General features: G+C 46.6%; 1 protein-coding gene across 8 annotated transcripts in view; it reads left to right on the forward strand.

The window, feature by feature from the left end:
• The window catches only part of auts2a (activator of transcription and developmental regulator AUTS2 a), a 1,063,027-nt gene that overhangs the window by 301,287 nt on the left and 742,209 nt on the right, over positions 1–19,531 (forward strand). For all 8 annotated transcript variants that reach the window (XM_078422734.1, XM_078422736.1, XM_078422739.1 and 5 more), the window contains exon 3: positions 11,823–12,032. In XM_078422734.1, coding sequence (XP_078278860.1) covers positions 11,823–12,032 — 210 coding nt within the window. The remainder of the gene's footprint in view (positions 1–11,822; positions 12,033–19,531) is intronic.

A 19,531-nucleotide genomic window follows, 5' to 3' on the forward strand; every position in this document is an offset into this window, starting at 1 on the left:
GGATAAATTAAAACACACGTTTAATTTATGTGAAATTAAAATGATTTGACATAAATCTTTGGTACTTTTATCCAAAGTTGCATCATGTCCTGTGACCAGTATTAGTTCCATGCTCCAAATACTTTCTTTTTCCGAAGATAGACCACAAAAAACTGGAGTCACTCAGCGGGTCAGGCAGCCATCTCCGGAGGGAAGGAATGGGTGACGTTTTGGGTCGAGACTCTTGAAAACTTCCTTTTTCTAGGCCATTTAGAACTGAGATGAGGAAAAACTTTTTCAGTCAGAGAGTTGTGAATCTGTGGAATTCTCTGCCTCAGAAGGCAGTGGAGGCCAATTCTCTGAATGCATTCAAGAGAGAGCTAGATAGAGCTCTTGAGGATAATGGAGTCAGGGGGTATGGGGAGAAGGCAGGAACGGGGTACTGATTGAGAATGATCAGCCATGATCACATTGAATGGCGGTGCTGGCTCGAAGGGCCGAATGGCCTCCTCCTGCACCTATTGTCTATTGTCTGTTCCTTCCTCAACATCTCCAGCAGTTCTTTATTCCTCCTTCTTAAACCCCATTCGCTTGATCAACCATTTTTATCGCCTGGCTTGAACTTTTTCTCTTCACTGTCAAGTCAGCGTTTCCTTGGACAACGTTCCTGTGAAGCACTTTGAAGCAATTTGCAACGTCAAACACTGCAAGCTGGCAGATTCTCAAATTTTGTCTGTCATGTCTGTTCTACACTTGTGTTTTTTTTTTCCCCAGCATGGTTTCGAGCTCTTTGGCCCGACTCGCCCTTGCCAACAAAATTGTCTTTTTGAGCTTGTCCCATTTTCCTGCCTTTGGCTGGTGTCTCGTTAAACCATTGCTATTCACGTTGCTACCTGTTAAACATTCCTCTTGAAATGCGATCCACATAGCCACCACCCTCTGTGTGAAAAATGTGCCCCCCAAGTCTCCTGTAGATCTTCCACCAACCCCCCCCACCTTCCTCTTAAATCTACGTCTTCTAGTTCTGCACTGAGAAAGTAAGACTGCAGTTGTTCAAACTATCTGTTCCCCCCATGATACCTCTCAGCAGGTCACCACTGAGCTTCCTTCACTCTGAGGACTTGTCGCGGCCTCTCCAGCATAACTCGAGCTTTCCTGTCCCGGTATCTTTACCATCCTATCAGGTCAGATCCTTCCTTTCACTGGGTGACCACACTTTTTTTATGTTCTCCCTGTGACCGGTGGATTTTCTCTGGGTGCTCCAGTTTCCTCCCATAGTTCAAAGATATAAAAGTTTGTAGGTTAATTGGCTTCGGTAAAATTGTAAATTGTTCCTAGTGTGTAGCATAGTGGTAGCGCATGGGGATCGCTGGTCAGCGCGGACTCGGTGGGCCGAAGGGCCTGTTTCCGCGCTGTATCTCTAAAGTCTTAAACTGCACGCGATACTCCAAGTCTGGGCTCGCCAACACCTTGTACAGTTGTAACAAGACGTGCCAACCCTTGGGCTCGATGCAATGAGCAAAGGAAGCCAGGTGGGCCAAATGCATGTTTACCTTCGTCGCCACTATCTGGGAATTATTACCAGTAGTTCTTCTCCCTATTCTACAAACACGCTCCAAATCCCTGCTATTTACTGCATGAATCTCGTCTTGTCCCAGTTTAACCTCCCAAAATGCAGCAATTTGCACTTCTCCAAGCGAAATGCCACAGTGGGATGTTGAAGAGGTGCAATTTAATAAGAGCTGAAATCACATCACTTCTCGTGGTGCTTAATGGTACGAAAGGCTTAAAGGACACATTGGGTAGCTTTGGAACGGAATTCAATCTATAGCCTAGTACCTCACTAATGTACCAAACCCTCTATCAGTCCGAGTACAGTTTTTAAATAAGCTTCTCATTTCTGCTCACCTGATTACATGGAATTTACAGGAACAAATCAGGCCATTTGGCCCATTTAGCGTATGCTGTACACGAAACTCCTCTCACCCTGGCCATGTAATCAAATCAACATCTCCTCCTTGATTGCAATAAGTTGCAGATGAATTATGGTTACAGTCACTCAGATGAGGCATTGAGGATAGAGATTAAATTGAATATATGTAAAGGAGAAATTGCAGAGTGTTTTCGTGGTACAGTTCAGCAAACCCTTGTTTTTATGGACCTCTTTATAGCGGATTTTGTTGTAGCCGGCAGATCTTCTGAACTTTACCGTCAGACCTGAATGGCGACGCCACTATTGACACGCCCCCCCCAAGCCACTTTCTTAGCCACGTCTGCCAATGGCCACCCTCCCCCGCCCCAGGCCCACACAGTATCTTCAGCCACGCCTGCCTATGCCACCCCGGGCCGCTTCATCGACCGTACCTCAGCCAATACAGATTTCTTGCCCACGCCTGTCCTCACCGCCTCTGTTGCTGTCCATTCCCTCCGCAACTCCCTGGTCAACTCGTCCCTTCCCACCCAAACCACCCCCCTCTCCCCAGGTACATTCCCCTGCAACCGCAGGAGATGCAACACCTGTCACTTTTACCTCCCCCCCCTCCCACCCCTTGACTCTGTCCAAGGACCTCGACGTGTTTTTAAGGTGAGGCAGAGGTTCACTTGCACCTCCTCCAACCTCATCGACTGTATCCACTGCTCCAGGTGTGGACTCCTGTATATCGGCGAGATCAAATGCAGGCTCGGCGATCGTTTCGCTGAACACCTCCGCTTTGAAAGTAGGGTTCATACTCTCAAACTGGAAATTCAGGGATGACTGAAATAATATGAGAAATTAATGCTTTTTCTACATTGGTAATTATGAAATGTTAAGGAATCTGTCTGATTGCATTAAATTAGCAGTTGGTTATTGGATTCATGAATACATTTTGGAAATGGTGTTCGTGGGGAGTGGGTGCATCAGTGATAGTAGCAGAATTAGGCCATTCGGCCCATCATGTCTACTCCGCCATTCAATCATGGCTGATCCATCTCTCCCTCCTAACCCCATCCTCCTGCCTTCTCCCCATAACCCCTGGCACCCGTACTAATCAAGAATCTATCTATCTCTGCCTTTAAAAAAAATCCATTGACTTGGCCTCCACAGCCTTCTGTGGCAATGAAATAGACTCTGACTAAAGAAATTCCTCCTCACCTTCCTAATGGAACGTCCTTTAATTTTGAGGCTCTGACCTCCGGTCCTGGACTCTCCCACTGGTGGAAACATCCTCTCCACATCATCCACTCTATCCAGGCCTTTCACTCTTCGGTAGGTTTCAATGTGGTCTCCCCACCTCTCCCCACCCCCCAACCTCATCCTTCTAAACTCCAGCGAGTAGAGGCTCAGTGCCTTTTTGAGTTTAGTGAACGGCAAAATAGTGTCCGTAATTGTAAGTGATATAGAAGGCTGAAGAATCTCTCCCTCACTGGGTATTTAATGAGAATGGGTCTATTTTGTCAGGCCATGCTCTCTCGCTCTGTAATGCTGCCGATTTGTGGAATGGATATCTTCTTCCACAAAGGCCCAGGGGCATTGCAAACGGATCCGTTAAGCTCTCAAAGCAAATGTAATGGAAACATCTGTATAATCAAATGGACTGTTTGTGCTGCTGCATTCCGGTTGGGGCACTGGCCCTGTGGAAAAAAAAAACATACTTGATAAGCTTTCTCTGAACTGAGATGTGAGATAAACCCATTTGTCTTTTTGTTATTGTGATTTATGGTTTGGGCCTTTCATGATCACATTTTTTTTTGTCCTCTGTTCTCAGCAAGTAGCAAGGTCTGTACAGCAGAGGGGGGGGGGGGGGCTCGCTGGAGATTAACTGCTGACTTTCACTGGCTTTATGCTTGTTGAGATCCCAGATATAAACTGGCAGGAAGCTGCCTGAACTCTTGGGAGAGGTTGAGAGTAGGCTGGACTCTATTCTCTGGAGCGCTGGAGGATGAGGGGTGGTGTTCTGGAGGTGTATAAAATCATGAGAGGAATAGACCGACCGGTTAGATGCACAGAGTCTCTTTCCTAGGGTAGGTGAATCGAGGACCAGGGTTCAAGGTGAAGGGATTAAAAAAGATTTAATAAGAATCTGAGGGGCAACTTTTTCACACAAAGGGTGGTGGGTGTATGGAACAAGCTGCCGGAGGAGGTAGTTGAGGCTGGGACTATCCCAACGTTTAAGAAGCAGTTAGACAGGTGCAGGGATAGGACGGGTTTGGAGGGATATGGACCAAAATGTGGACAGGTGGGGCTAGTGTTACTGAGGCATGTTGGCCGGTGTGGGCAAGTTGGGCCAAAGGGCCTGTTTCCACACTATGAATGTATGACTCTAGGAAGAGATGGCGAGCAATCAGGCATTCGAGCGGCCACTCTTGGGGACCCAGTCGAAGGACCCGCGGCAGAGCATTAGCGAATTGGAAGGAAGATGCATTCTGGGAGAGTAGTCAGAACTCCCTCAGGGATGGGAAAGCAACAGGATTTTCTTTGCATTTGGAAGACTGTACCCACAAGGAAAATTGCTTTAAAAAATGATAGTGGGAGAGTCTAGGACTAGCGGTCATAGCCTCAGAATTAAAGGACGTCAATAGACAATAGGTGCTGGAGTAGGCCATTCAGCCCTTCGAGCCAGCACCACCATTCAATGTGATCATGGCTGATCATTCTCAATCAGTGCCCCGTTCCTGCCTTCTCCCCATACCCCCTGACTCCGCTATCCTTCTGAGGCAGTGAATTCCACAGATTTACAACTCTGACTGTTTTTCCTCATCTCCATTCTAAATGGCCTACCCCTTATTCTTAAACTGTGGCCCCTTGTTCTGGACTCCCCCAACATTGGGAACGTTTCCTGCCTCTAACGTGTCCAACCCCTTAATAATCTTATATGTTTTGATATGATCCCCTCTCATCCTTCTATTGGTGGAGCGGGAGCACGTGGCCGCTGGCTGGGTGAGGTCACGTGGGGTGCGGTGATGTCACCCTTTGTCCCTTATTTGGGAGAGAGGAAGTTGGCAACCCTAAGCTATGCCTCTCATTAGGTTATATCAGGTTTATCTTCAACCTCCGGTATTCCAGCTAAACAACCCAAGTCTGTCCAACCTCTCCTTGTAGCTAATACTTTCCACCCGGGCATCATTCTGGTATATAACACACGGACATACATACTGGAGTAACTCAGCGGGACAGGCAGCATCTCTGGAGAGAAGGAATGGGCGACCTTTCGGGTCGAGGTCCAAGGAAGCTCCAAGGTCCAAGGATTAAAAGTACCATTAGCAAATTTGCAGATGATACTAAGTTGGGGGGTAGTGTGAATTGTGAGGAAGATGCAATAAGGCTGCAGGGTGACCTGGACAGGTTGTGTGAGTGGGCGGATACATGGCAGATGCAGTTTAATGTAGATAAGTGTGAGGTTATTCACTTTGGAAGTAAGAATAGAAAGGCAGATTATTATCTGAATGGTGTCAAGTTAGGAGGAGGGGGAGTTCAACGAGATCTGGGTGTCCTAGTGCATCAGTCAATGAAAGGAAGCATGCAGGTTCAGCAGGCAGTGAAGAAAGCCAATGGAATGTTGGCCTTCGTAACAAGAGGAGTTGAGTATAGGAGCAAAGAGGTCCTTCTACAGTTGTACCGGGCCCTGGTGAGACCGCACCTGGAGTACTGTGTGCAGTTTTGGTCTCCAAATTTGAGGAAGGATATTCTTGCTATGGAGGGCGTGCAGCGTAGGTTCACTAGATTAATTCCCGGAATGGCGGGACTGTCGTATGTTGAAAGGCTGGAGCGATTGGGCTTGTATACACTGGAATTTAGAAGGATGAGGGGGGATCTTATTGAAACATATAAGATAATTAGGGGATTGGACACATTAGAGGCAGATAACATGTTCCCAATGTTGGGGGAGTCCAGAACAAGGGGCCACAGTTTGAGAATAAGGGGTAGGCCATTTAGAACGGAGATGAGGAAGAACTTTTTCAGTCAGAGGGTGGTGAAGGTGTGGAATTCTCTGCCTCAGAAGGCAGTGGAGGCCAGTTCGTTGGATGCTTTCAAGAGAGAGCTGGATAGAGCTCTTAAGGATAGCGGAGTGAGGGGGTATGGGGAGAAGGCAGGAACGGGGTACTGATTGATAGTGATCAGCCATGATCGCATTGAATGGCGGTGCTGGCTCGAAGGGCTGAATGGCCTACTCCTGCACCTATTGTCTATTGTCTATTGTCTATTGAAGCAGAGTTGTCCCGCTGAGTTACTCCAGCCTTTTAATGATTATCTTCAGTTTACACCAGCATCTGCAGTTCCGCCCTATACACTGAGAAAATATATATGTGTGCAGGCTGTGACAGGAGGTCACGAAAAATTAAGTCTCGTATCACAACGGCACGGTGGCGCAACGGTAGAGTTGTTGCCTCACAGCGAATGCAGCACCGGAGACTCGGGTTCGATCCTGACTACGGTCTGTACGGAATTTGTACGTTCTCCCGGCGACCTGCGTGGGTTTTCTCCGAGATCTTCGGTTTCCTCCCACACTCCAAAGACGTACAGGTTTGTAGGTTAATTGGCTGGGCAAATGTAAAAATTGTCCCTAGTGGGTGTAGGATAGTGTTAGTGTGTGCGTGGATCGCTGGGCGGCGCGGACCCGGTGGGCCGAAGGGCCTGTTTCTGCGCTGTATCTCTAAATCTAAAATCCAAATCTGCAACATGAGCATGTAATCTAAACTGTTGTTACCAGCACTCAGTGTCCTTAAGGAGAGGTGCAGTGCCAAAGGTGCAATATGTTGGATGTGATTGCTGAACGACAGATGAATGCAAGCAATTTTGTGCGACTATCCGACGATACCTGGTACCCGAGAGGACATTTATCCCTCATCTGAAGAAGGGTCTCGGCCGGAAACGTCACCCATTCCTTCTCTCCTGAGATGCTGCCTGACCCGCTGAGTTACTCCAGCATTTTGCGATCCCTCGTCAATGAATATGTGTATATCTGTAAATGCTGGAGTAACTCAGCGGGTCAGACAGCATCTCAGCAGAGAAGGAATGGGAATGAATTCTGGTATAATCATGCATGCATACTCTTGCCCAGAGTAGGGGAATCGAGGACCAGAGGACATAGGTTTAAGGTGAATCAAGGGGAAAAGATTTAATGAGAATCTGAGGGGTAACTTTCTCACGAAAAGGGTGGCGTGTGGATGGAACTGCTGCTGTAATTTCTACATGGTGAAACCAAAATGTATAAAGATGGCCTTTATTAAAATCTGACAAATGTGCACTTTAACCACATGTGATTTAAAAAAATTTTTTTTTTCCTATTACAAATCTCAAATTGTGAAGTTCAGAGGCAAATAAATAAATGCTGGGTCTTTTTCCCCCAACATTGTAGAGGGTACTGTAGCTGAGGGCATTAAAGGTGATGTTGTTAGCATAAGCTGCATGGGGCTGGCACTGAACAAGTGTGTCTCTTGATAGCGGCACGTGACGTCTATCGAGGTTCACAGTGGCAGATGTTTTTTTTGTGCACTTGGGGCCAATATATTCACGCCTCCTTTGGAAAGAAAAATAGAAAAAGCCATTGTTTTTTTTTGTGCTGTTTGAATGCAGGCTGGAAACAGCAAGCACATGCTGAGTTCAGGAGGAATGGTTTCTTCTCTTTCCCTTTTGGGGGGCCGAGAATAAATCCATCCCTAAGGGCTTTTGGCGTTAAATCCTCTTGCATTTCTGCCAGTTGTGCAGAGCCTGCAGGGGGAAATGTGTCTGGACCATTTCAGACTGCCCCCACTGTGTGTGTGTGTATGTGTGTGTGTGTGTGTGTGTGCGCGCGTCCATTTACACAGCCCAACAGAGACAGCTTATCCAGACGGCTCCTAATAATATGCTCTGTAGGGGGATCAAAAATAACATTGCAAAATTTTTAGGACTTCTCAGTAATTACAGTTTCGGGCCGATCTGGTGCGTCTGGAAAAACCGTGTGTTGTTATGTGACCTGCGGTTGCACTTTGAGTCACAGATTTGCACGGGACTACAAAAAAAAACAGGATCTTTCAGCCCTGGAAAAACGAGGAGCTGCAGGTGCCGGCTTGCAAAAAAAAAAAGACACATTGTACTGGAGTAACTCGGCAGGTCAGCTGGTGTCTCTGGAGGACGGGGATAGGTGCCGTTTTGGGCCCGTCGAGTCTGCTCCACCATTCAATCATGGCTGGTCTACCTTCCGTATCTACTCCTAACTCCTGCCTGTGAGGCAGCATCTCTGGAGAAAAGGAATAGGTGAACGTTTCGGGTCGGAACCCTTCTTCAGACCTGTTCCTTTTCTCCAGAGATGCTGCCTGACCCGCTGAGTTACTCCAGCATTTTGTGTCTACCTTCGGTATAAACCAGCATCTGCAGTTCCTTCCTACATGCCTTCTCTCCATTACCCTTTGATGCCCTTACCAATCATGAACATATTCATCTCCACTTTAAAAATACCCCATGACTTGGCCTCCACAGCCATCTGTGGCAATTAATTCCACAGATTCACCACCCTCTGGCTAAAGAAATTCCTAGTTGTCTCCATTCTGAAGGTACGTCCTTTTATTCTGAGGCTGTGCCCTCTGATCCTAGACTCTCCCTCTGGTGAGGACCAGGAAGGGTTGGGGCCCTTCCTTTATCTGGAAGCCACGAGACACAAGATGGCAGTGCAGGCAAGTGCTGGGAACACACACGTGGCTGTGGTAGCGAATCACCATGGGCCAATAACATGGTCATCGAGCAGGAGGGCAACAGGAATCACAGGGGGAGCAGAGAGAGAAGGTCTCACAAGAACTCTCGCCCGAGAGAGGAGGAGATCATCATCAAAGTAGGCAGGCAGGCAGACCTTGAGGAGATTTGGAAGTGGAGCAGTAAAATGGAGATACAAGGAAGTGCAGATACTGGTTTAATAAGTGCTGGAATAACTCAACGGGTCAGGCAGCATCTCTACAGAACATGGATGGGTGACGTTTTGGGCTGGCACCCTTTCCAACCCAAAGCGTCACTATTTTTTATTCTCCGGAGATGCTGCCTGACCCACTGAGTTACTCCAGCACTTGGTGTGTAGGAAAATAACTGCAGATGCTGGTACAAATCGAAGGTATCACACAAAATGCTGGAGTAACTCAGCAGGTCAGGTAGCATCTAGGAGAGAGGGAATGGGTGACGTTTCGGGTCGAGACTCTTCTTCAGACTGAAGAAGTACTCCAACACTTGGTGTCATCTTCCAGCCCATCTTGTCCACACTGCCAGAGATTCCTCTCTCCGCTCATCCCATTTACCTGCATTGTACCAGTTAAACTTGATGCTTTCCCATTTCGTTTTTTTTTTTTTTTCTCCTCTTCTATGCACCGTCTAAACTATTTTTTTAAGCATTGCAATTGTATCACTGTAATTGAATACTGCCCATGGAGACAATTTTGAAGGGAGAAAGCATGGAGCTGACTGAAATACAAAAGGATGTTATCTCGGCAAAAAATAGAATGATAGCCATGCCCAGTTTTGGGTTTGGATTTCGGCTTCTGCGGTATTTTGCTGCAACTGAAGTTTTCTTTTGCTTGAAGTGGGCCTTAAAATGAATGTGGTTGTCAATGCTCGAGTGAATTCTCAGCTACTGCTTGTGTGTTTGCTTGGTTGGTGGATAAATACAATACAATACAATACATCTTTATTGTCATTGTACAGGGGTACAACGAGATTGGGAATGCGCCTCCCATACGATGCAATAAATTAATTAGCTAGTCAGTATTAATTTAAACAACCCAATGAAACAAATTGTAACAGTTTTAAAACAGAATAAAGTGCAAGTAGATCTGTGCCGGATCACTGTGCGATGTGACCATCCGGCTCAGCAGGACTGGTTCATAGCAGCTATGGCCCTGGGGATGAAGCTGTTCCTGAGGCTGGAGGTGCGGGTGTAGAAGGCCTTGTATCGCCTGCCCGATGGTAGAAGTTCGAACAGACTGTTGCAGGGTTGTGAAGAGTCTTTGTGGATGCTGGTGGCTTTTCTGAGGCATAGTGTGTTGTAGATGCCCTCCAAGGCTGGTAGCTGTGTTCCGATGGTCCTCTGAGATCTATGGACTATGGAGGTTATCTACTTTTTGGTGGCTAGAACAGGAAGGCAGATTATTATCTGAATGGTGTCAGATTAGGAAAAGGGGAGTTGCAGTGAGACCTGGGTGTCCTTGTACATCAGTCACTGAAAGGAAGCAATGCGGGTCAAGCAGGCAGTGAAGAAAGCTAATGGCATGTTGGCCTTCATTGCGAGAGGATTTGAGTTTAGGAGCAAGGAGGTCCTACTGCAGTTGTACATGGCCCTGGCGACCCCACACTTGGAGTATTGTGTGCAGTTTTGTTCTCCTAATTTGAGGAAGAACATTCTTGCTATTGAGGAAGTGCAGCGTAGGTTCACCAGGTTAATTCCCAGGATTGGCGGGATTGACATGTGATGAAAGAATGGGTCGACTGGGCTTGTATTCACTGGAATTTAGAAGGATGAGAGGGGATCTTATAGAAACATATAAAATTCTTAAAGGATTCGACAGGCAAGATGGAGGAAAATTGTTCCTGATGCTGTGGGAGTCCAGAACCAGGGGTCACAGTTTAAGAATAAGGGCCATTTCAGACTGAGATGAGGAAAAACCTTTTCACCTGGAGAGTTGCGAATCTGTGGAATTTTCTGCCACAGAAGGCAGTGGAGGTGTCACCTTGTCCAGTATTTGGGAGTGAGATAGTTGGCACCCCTAGGTTTATGGTATGCTTGCCTTCATCGGTTGGGGCACTGAGTATATTTAGTTTATTGTCATGTGCACTTTTTCCTTGGGTAGAGATGGCAAGGGCTAGAGGGCATGGCATTAACACGAGAGGGGCAAAGTTTAAAGGGAATTGAGCGGGTCAATTTATTTTGCACCGGGATTGGTGGCTGCTTTCAACATGCTGGTGGTGGGCAGAGATGATTGTAGTTCAAGAGACTTTCAGATATGCACTTAAATGCAGAGAATGGAAGGATATCGATCATGTGCAGGTAGTTGAGATCTTGGCATCACGTTTGCCACGGATGATTCTAGGCCTGTTCTTGTACCATACTGTTCTGTGTTCTTAAATAGCCAACGCCTTCTGCAAGAAGTCGGCTGTGATAAAAGGCAAGAATTTAAAAAGTGAGGGAAATGGTCATTTAACCTGTTTTAATTTGACCAAACTAGAAGACAAATGCTTTCATAAGATCATCAGTGATAGGAGTATAATTAGACCATTCGGCCCATCAAGTCTACTCCGCCATTCAATTATGCCTGATCTATCTCTCCCTCCTAACCCCATTCTCCTGCCTTCTCCCCATAATTTCTGGCACCAGTACTAATCAAGAATCTGTCTATCTCTGCCTTAAATATATCCACTGACATTGCCTCCACAGCCTTCTGTGGCAATGAATTCCACAGATGCACCACCCTCTGACTAAAGAAATTCCTCCTTTCTCTCGTTCCCAAAAGAACGTCCTTTAATTCTGAGGCTATGACCTCCAGTCCTAGACTCTCCCACTAGTGGAAACATCCTCTCCACATCCACTCTATCCAAACCTTAATCAATGGGCAACAACTGCTGTTAAACCCTTGATGTTACCACTCTTGCACATTGTCATCGAGTTCTGTTGGCTTCGAACAACATGTAGATGAATTTCGACCTCCACAAAACTGAAAAGGTAGAATTGGCTATCGGTTTGTAAGTTCGAACTGCCTTTGTAATAGTACATGACAGTGCAGTCTTTGCAATTCAACCAGATTTGTTGACTGCATGTTCAAAGTTATGAAAGATTTGGTGGATGAAGTAAAATATTGATGTGGTGGTGGTCCGCACTTTGATTTACAGAATGCCTTTCTTATTGCAGAAGGACATTGCATTAAAGCCCCAGCAGCGTCTGGAGAAGCTTCAGAATCCCCTGGCAAAGAAAAAACGCAACGAACTGCAAAACGGCCTGAGCTTCCACGCCAACAAGAACCGACACAGTTACCGCCATGGGAGTTCCGATCGGGAAAATTACCACCGATTCAGCCATGGCCATGGGAAGCAGAAGCGCTTTCCGAAAAGGCACAGACAGGTAGGATGAAATGGGACATCCCCGGAAATGAAGGTTTTGCCTTGTTGCGTATTGTTCTGCGCTGAAATGGCCAGTCTTTTCCTCAGCATTTTTGCACATTGCACAGGGAGTTGACCGTGTACAAAAGTGGATGTTTGGCATGGTGGTGACTCTGTTATTTTCATGGCTGTCTGTTGTGCCCTGTGGATAAACGTCGCGGATAGTCCTTTCTCAGAGGCTATTAAGAAAGAATACAGCGCAAATCCCAAGCTTGATGTGTGTTGTGAATAACTCTGGGGAATCTCAGACTTGGGTATGTCGTTGACAAATACATTTGAGAGATGATGATGCTGCTCTGTCTTAAAAATGTTGTGACAAGCAGAACTAATTCGGCGGGACGTGATCGATTATTATTGGTTTTGAAGCCACAACCTTGAAGCTTATCGCCATTACAAAAAGGGGTTGTTTTTTTTTTTTTGGAAAGTTGGCAACTCTTGACTTCACTACGATGAGCTGAAAAGAGTATTCTCTTGGCATTGGTGTCTGGAGTTGGTATCATTCGCAGCATTGATATCATGATATTATTTGACTGCCAAAGACTTGGGGAGTTATTGGGGTGATGGGGATCAATGGGCTGAACGGCTCTGACACCAAACGAGTTGATGGTTGTCGGGGTTTTGCCACTGAAAAAGCTACTTCGGGTAAAATGTTTGCGTTCTGGGAATCTCAATTTAATTGCAATGGTTGCAATTTTTTTGCCGCAGGCCTTAAGCTTAAATCCTTGGATGTTCAGAGCTGGGGCACATGCAACTGGAAGAATACTACTCTCTGTACAACTGATAGATCCCATGGATTAGAATGAGATGCTGCCTAACCTGAGGGGGATGGGGGGGGGGGGGGACGGACTTCCTTGAAGCTTACCGAGTGGTGAAAGGCCTGGATAGAGTGGAAGCGGAGAGGATGTTTCCACTAGTGGGAGAGTCTAGGACCAGAGGGCATGGCCTCAGAATCAAAGGAAGCACCTTTAGAAAGGAGACGAGGAGGAATTTCCTTCGGAATCTGCGGAATTAATTGCCGCGGCCGGCGTTGGAGGCTGTCAATGGGTATTTTTACGGTAGAGGTTGACGGATTCTTGATTAGTAAGAGTGTGAGGGGTTACAGGGGAATGGGGTCGAGAGGCAAGATAGATCAGCCATGATTGAATGGCAGAGTAGACTCGATGGGCCGAATGGCCTAATTTTGCCCCTGTGACTTGTGAACGTATGGCTTAGTGACATGCTTGATTGGAACCGTCACTACCATCTTAACTATTCACTGCATCATGGCTGCAGTTTGAATCATCTACAATCTGCAACTGAGCAGTCACCTTGCGCTGTGAGTGACTTGGGAACTATTTGGAGTGTACCTTCCCCACAGATTTGCTTGAATCAATAGACAATAGGTGCAGGAGGAGGCCATTCGGCCCTTCGAGCCAGCACCGCCATTCAATGTGATCATGGCTGATCATTCTCAATCAGTACCCCGTTCCTGCCTTCTCCCCATACCCCCTGACTCCGCTATCTGATTCATTTTCTTCAATGCATCCATGCACGAAGTGGCGCAGCAGTAGAGTTGCCGCCTTACAGCGCCAGAGACCCTGACTTCGATCCAGACTACAGGCGCTGTCTGGATGGAGTTTGTACCTTCTCCCCATGACCGCGTGTGTTTTCTCCGGGTGCTCTGGTTTAAATGTAAAGTTGGCTCGAGAGCGTGCAGTATGTGTTAATGTGCGGGGATCGCTGGTCGGTGCGGACTCAGTGGGCCGAAGGGCCTGTTTCCGCGCTGTATCTCTGAACTAAACTAAAACTCCATTCTCCTGCCTTCTCCCCGTAACCTTTGACGCCCTTACTAATCAAGACCCTATCGCTCTCCACTATTAAAAAAATACCTAATGTTTTTTGGCCTCCACAGCCATCTGTGGCAATGAATTCCACAGATTCACCACCCTCTGGCTATAGAAATTCCTCCTCGTCTCCATTCTCAAGGTACGTCCTTTCGTCCTGAGACTGTGCCCTCTGGTCCGAGACTCTCCCACTAGTGGAATCACTGTCTCCACATCCACTCTCTCTCGGCATAATTCCGCTATGATGCAGCGGTGGTAGGGGAGTGAACATTGAAGGACATCGACATGGTTCCAATCGAGCAACCAATATTAATTCACTGAGTGGAAATCTTTGCAAGGCCTTGTAGAAATATACGCTAATAGACTTGTTGTTCATGGGAGACCTGACTGTGCCTCGGTTCTTTTTCTTAATGCTGCCTTCCCATTGATTTGCTCCGGCATGTGGCTTTGGTTAAATTTGTCATTGGTTTGAACAAGAGTCCCAAGATTGAGGGCATGCAGCGTAGGTTTACTAGGTTAATTCCCGGAATGGCGGGACTGTCATATGTTGAAAGACTGGAGCGACTAGGTTTGTATACACTGGAATTTAGAAGGAAGAGAGGGGATCTTATCGAAACGTATAAGATTATTAAGGGGTTGGACATGTTAGAGGCAGGAAACATGTTCCCAATGTTGGGGGAGTCCAGAACCAGGGGCCACAGTTTAAGAGTAAGGGGTAGGCCATTTAGAACGGAGATGAGGAAAAACTTTTTTAGTCAGAGAGTTGTGAATCTGTGGAATTCTCTGCCTCAGAAGGCAGTGGAGGCCAATTCTCTGAATACATTCAAGAGAGAACTAGATAGAGCTCTTAAGGATAGCAGAGTCAGGGGGTATGGGGAGAAAGCAGGAACGGGGTACTGATTGAGAATGATCAGCCATGATCACATTGAATGGCGGTGCTGGCTCGAAGGGCCGAATGGCCTACTCCTGCACCTATTGTTTATAAGATGATGATAATGTGATGCATTGCCATTGTGTTCGTTACCCTCATGATGGATTAATAACTCCAGAATGGCAACCGTTTGTGGCTTTTTATTATTCAATTCGAGCCTGCACTCTGCAACATTACTTTAGTCTGAGGCGCCGAGCAAAGGGGTTGCTGCTTGCAGGTAATGGATACACAGAAAAGCGCACATGTTAACTTGACCTCTCGTTCAATAAAGATGAAAGACTGAATTAATGGAGCTCGAAGTTTTGTGTTTGAACTGCACAGAAACCAGGTCGTAACAGAGAGGGCGTCGGGAGAGAAGTGAGAGCAGAGATTATACGGAGTAAATGAGCCAACACGAGCAAAATTTGAAGTAACTGAGTCGGGTGAAGTGTTGCCTCGGGTCAAATATGTCTGTGGGGAAGGAGAACGGGATTATGTTCTGAAGTAGGTTTTAGGAGATAATGCACTTTATTCTAGTTTGATATTCATCCTGGGGGTGGGGGGGGGGGAGAGGGGGTGAAGAAAGGGTGAAGAAAGGGGGGAGAGAGAGTGTGTTTGCCTGTTTAATTCAGATGTCGAGATTGCATCTATTACACCTGCAAGTATTGCTGGAGGTGCTATATTCAAGTTAATTAATGCAATTAATTAGTGTTATTTAAACCTTTGAAGATTGCTGTAATGCTTTGATTCAAAGATAAATTACGTTTTTAATTGGGGAATACCTCTACCCAGTCGCATTTGTTGCCTCAACCTGTCAGTTCAGTTCCTCCTTACACAGTTTAGTGTTTGGAGTTTAGAGATACAGCATTCGGCCTACTGAGTCTGTGTCAACCAGTGATCCTCGCACACTAACCTACACACACTAGGGGCAATTCACAATCTTACCAAGCAATTGGCCTGCAAACCTGTACGTCTTTGGATTGTGGAAGAAAGAGGAGCCCCCAGGAGAAAACCCACGGGGAGAATGTACAAACTCTGAATTGAATAAATTTTATTAGCCAAGTATGTATACATACAAGGAATTTGCCTTGGTGCTTTGCTCGCAAGGATAACAACACGATATACAGTAGACAATTAAAAATAAAACATTATAATTTAAACATGTGAAGAATAAAATAAAATACCAGAGCAAAAGGAGGCTACAGACCTTCTGGTTATTGAGTACAGCTACTGCTCGTGAAAAAAAGCTGTTTTTATGTCTGGCTGTGGCTGCTTTGACAGTCCGGAGTCGCCTTCCAGAGGGAAGTGCTTCATGGAGTTTGTGGCCAGGGTGAGAGGGGTCAGAGATGATCTTGCCCGCTCGCTTCCAGTGTACATTTCGTCAATGGGGGGAAGGTTGCAGCCAACAACCTTCTTGGCTGTGTGAACGATCCGATATCATATCATATCATATCATATATACAGCCGGAAACACGCCTTTTCGGCCCTCCAAGTCCGTGCCGCCCAGTGATCCCCGTACATTAACACTATCCTACACCCACTAGGGACAATTTTTACATTTACATTTACCCAGCCAATTAACCTACATACCTGTACGTCTTTGGAGTGTGGGAGGAAACCGAAGATCTCGGAGAAAACCCACGCAGGTCACGGGGAGAAGGTACAAACTCCTTACAGTGCAGCACCCGTAGTCAGGATCGTACCTGATTCTCCGGCGCTGCATTCGCTGTAAAGCAGCAACTCTACCGCTGCGCTACCGTGCCGCCCGATGCAGTCTCCGGGTGTCGTGCTTGGTGGCTGAGCCAAACCAGACCATGATGGAGAAGGTGAGGACGGACTCTGTGATAGCAGTATAAAACTGGACCATCATTGCCTGTGGCAGATTGTGTTTTCTCAGCTGCCGCAGTAAGTACATCCTCTGTTGGGCCTTTTTGACTGGGGAGTCGATGGTGGCCCCCCATTTTAGGTCCCTAGAGATGACGGTTCCAAGGAACTTAAATGACTCCACAGATGTGACTGTGGTGTTGTTGATGGTGAGTCTCTGGCGCCGGCAAGCAGCAAATCTACCGCTGTGCCACCCTAAATAACGATCATTTCTTCATCTATAAATTGGTCTTTCCAGGGACTTTCTTTGGTGCCCCTCGGACGACCTTTGATTGGACTTTACTGGCTTTGCCTTGCACTAAACGTTATCCCCTTATCATGTACCTATACACTGTAAATGGCTCGATTGCAATATCATGTATTGTCTTTCTGCTGACTGGATAGCTCGCAACAAAAGCTTTTCACTGTACCTCGGTACAGGTGACAATAAACTCAACTAAACATTCTTTTTCCAAGGGAATTGGAAAATATCCGAAACATTTCTGTTATGTTTTGTTTTGAAACCATGGTTGAGATTTCATAGAACAATAGTTTCCATCTCTGTTAGGACAGAAGCCGTGTGTGTACTTTGTAAATTACAAAAGGTTCTTAGCTTGGTGAAGGTTAATCTCTCGACAATTGGCTTCTTTCCCAGCCATGATAAATACAATACAAGCCAATTATGGGCATCCTGCTAATGACAATGTTTCATTTGAAAAGGAACATCTAATCAGACATTGACTAATTCTCCATGTGTTTCGCTATTAATATGAGCAATTACACTCGGAAAACATTTTCTTTATCTCTGTGGTGTGAGCAAAAGATTGTTGTTGTTTGTTGAATGCGGTGTTGATTTAGTGCTGTGACTTCTGAAAGGGCAACATTGCCTGGCCTTGCTTAATTCTGAGCAAAACACAAGGCGCCGGGGGAGCTCGGCAGGTCGGGCAGCATCTGCAGAGGGGATACGGAGACAGATAACGTTTCGGGTCGGGACCTTCCTTCAGGCTGATTTGGCCTGACGAAGGGTGGCGCGGAAGTAGACTGGCTGCCTTGCAGCGCCAGAGACCCGGGTTCAATCCCGACTACGGGTGCTGTCCGTACGGAGTTTGTACGTTCTCCCCGTGACCTGCGTGGGTTTTCTCCAAATTTGAGGAAGGATATTCTTGCTATGGAGGGCGTGCAGCGTAGGTTCACTAGGTTAATTCCCGGAATGGCGGGACTGTCGTATGTTGAAAGGCTGGAGCGATTGGGCTTGTATACACTGGAATTTAGAAGGATGAGGGGGGATCTTATTGAAACATATAAGATAATTAGGGGATTGGACACATTAGAGGCAGGAAACATGTTCCCAATGTTGGGGGAGTCCAGAACAAGGAGCCACAGTTTAAGAATAAGGGGTAGGCCATTTAGAACGGAAATGAGGAAGAACTTTTTCAGTCAGAGAGTGGTGAAGGTGTGGAATTCTCTGCCTCAGAAGGCAGTGGAGGCCAGTTCGTTGGATGCTTTCAAGAGAGAGCTGGATAGAGCTCTTAAGGATAGCGGAGTGAGGGGGTATGGGGAGAAGGCAGGAACGGGGTACTGATTGAGAGTGATCAGCCATGATCGCATTGAATGGCGGTGCTGGCTCGAAGGGCTGAATGGCCTACTCCTGCACCTATTGTCTATTGTCTATTGTCTATTGTCTCCGGTTTCCTCCCACACTCCAAAGATGTACGGGCTTGTTGGCTAATTGTCTTGGTAGAATTGTAAATTAAACAGAGTGTGTGTGTGTCAGATAGTGTTGGTGTGCGAGGATCGCTGGTCGGCGCGGACTCGGTGGGCCGAAGGGCCTGTTTCCGCGCTGTATCACTAAACTAAACTAAACCTTGGGTCCCTACCCGCCTTCAGTTTGAAGAAGGTTGACAATCCAAAACTTCACCTGTCTATTCCCCCCACAGATGATGCCTGACTTGCCGAGTTACTCCAGCACTTTGTATTTTGCTCAAGATTCCAGCTTCTGCGACTTCTTGTGTCTCCTCATGCGTAATTTTGAATATCTTTTGAAATTGCTGTTTATACATGTTAAATCGTAGCAGAGAGGGGCCTGCAGTGAAAATAGATACCAACCTCTTGAAGAAGGAGGATGATGGTGGACACAAAGTGCTGGATTAACTCAGCAGGTCAGGCATCATCTCTGGAGCAAAAGATGGGTGATATAGACAATAGGTGCAGGAGGAGGCCATTCGGCCCTTCGAGCCAGCACCGCCATTCAATGTGATCATGGCTGATCATTCTCAATCAGTACCCCGTTCCTGCCTTCTCTCCACACCCCCTGACTCCTTATGAGCTCTATCTAGCTCACTCTTGAATGCATTCGGAGAATTGACCTCCACTGCCTTCTGAGGCAGAGAATTCCACAGATTCACAACTCTCTGAATGAAAAAGTTTTTCCTCATCTCAGTTCTACCCCTTATTCGTAAACTGTGGCCCATTGTTCTGGACTTCCCCAACACTGCTTAGTCGTGCACGAAACATTATTCACGATATTTCCTTTGTCACGGGCCTCTACGTTGTGGACGCCTTGATTGTAATCGTGTATTGATCTTTCCGCTGACTGGTTGGCACGCATCACAGGCTTTCCCGATGTACCTCGGCACATGTGACAGTATACTAAACTGAAACGGCATTTTACCCAGTCTTCCCCACCACTTGGGCAAGGTGGAAAATGTGTGGCAGCGCGCAATATGGGTGTTTGGGCGGTAGGGAGCGACTAGACTTGTATACACTGGAATTTAGAAGGATGAGAGGAGATCTTATCGAAACATATAAGATTATTAAGGGGTTGGACAAGTTAGAGGCAGGAAACATGTTCCCAATGTTGGGGGA

This window comes from Rhinoraja longicauda, chromosome 26, assembly GCF_053455715.1.
Source record: "Rhinoraja longicauda isolate Sanriku21f chromosome 26, sRhiLon1.1, whole genome shotgun sequence".
NCBI lineage: Eukaryota > Metazoa > Chordata > Chondrichthyes > Rajiformes > Arhynchobatidae > Rhinoraja > Rhinoraja longicauda.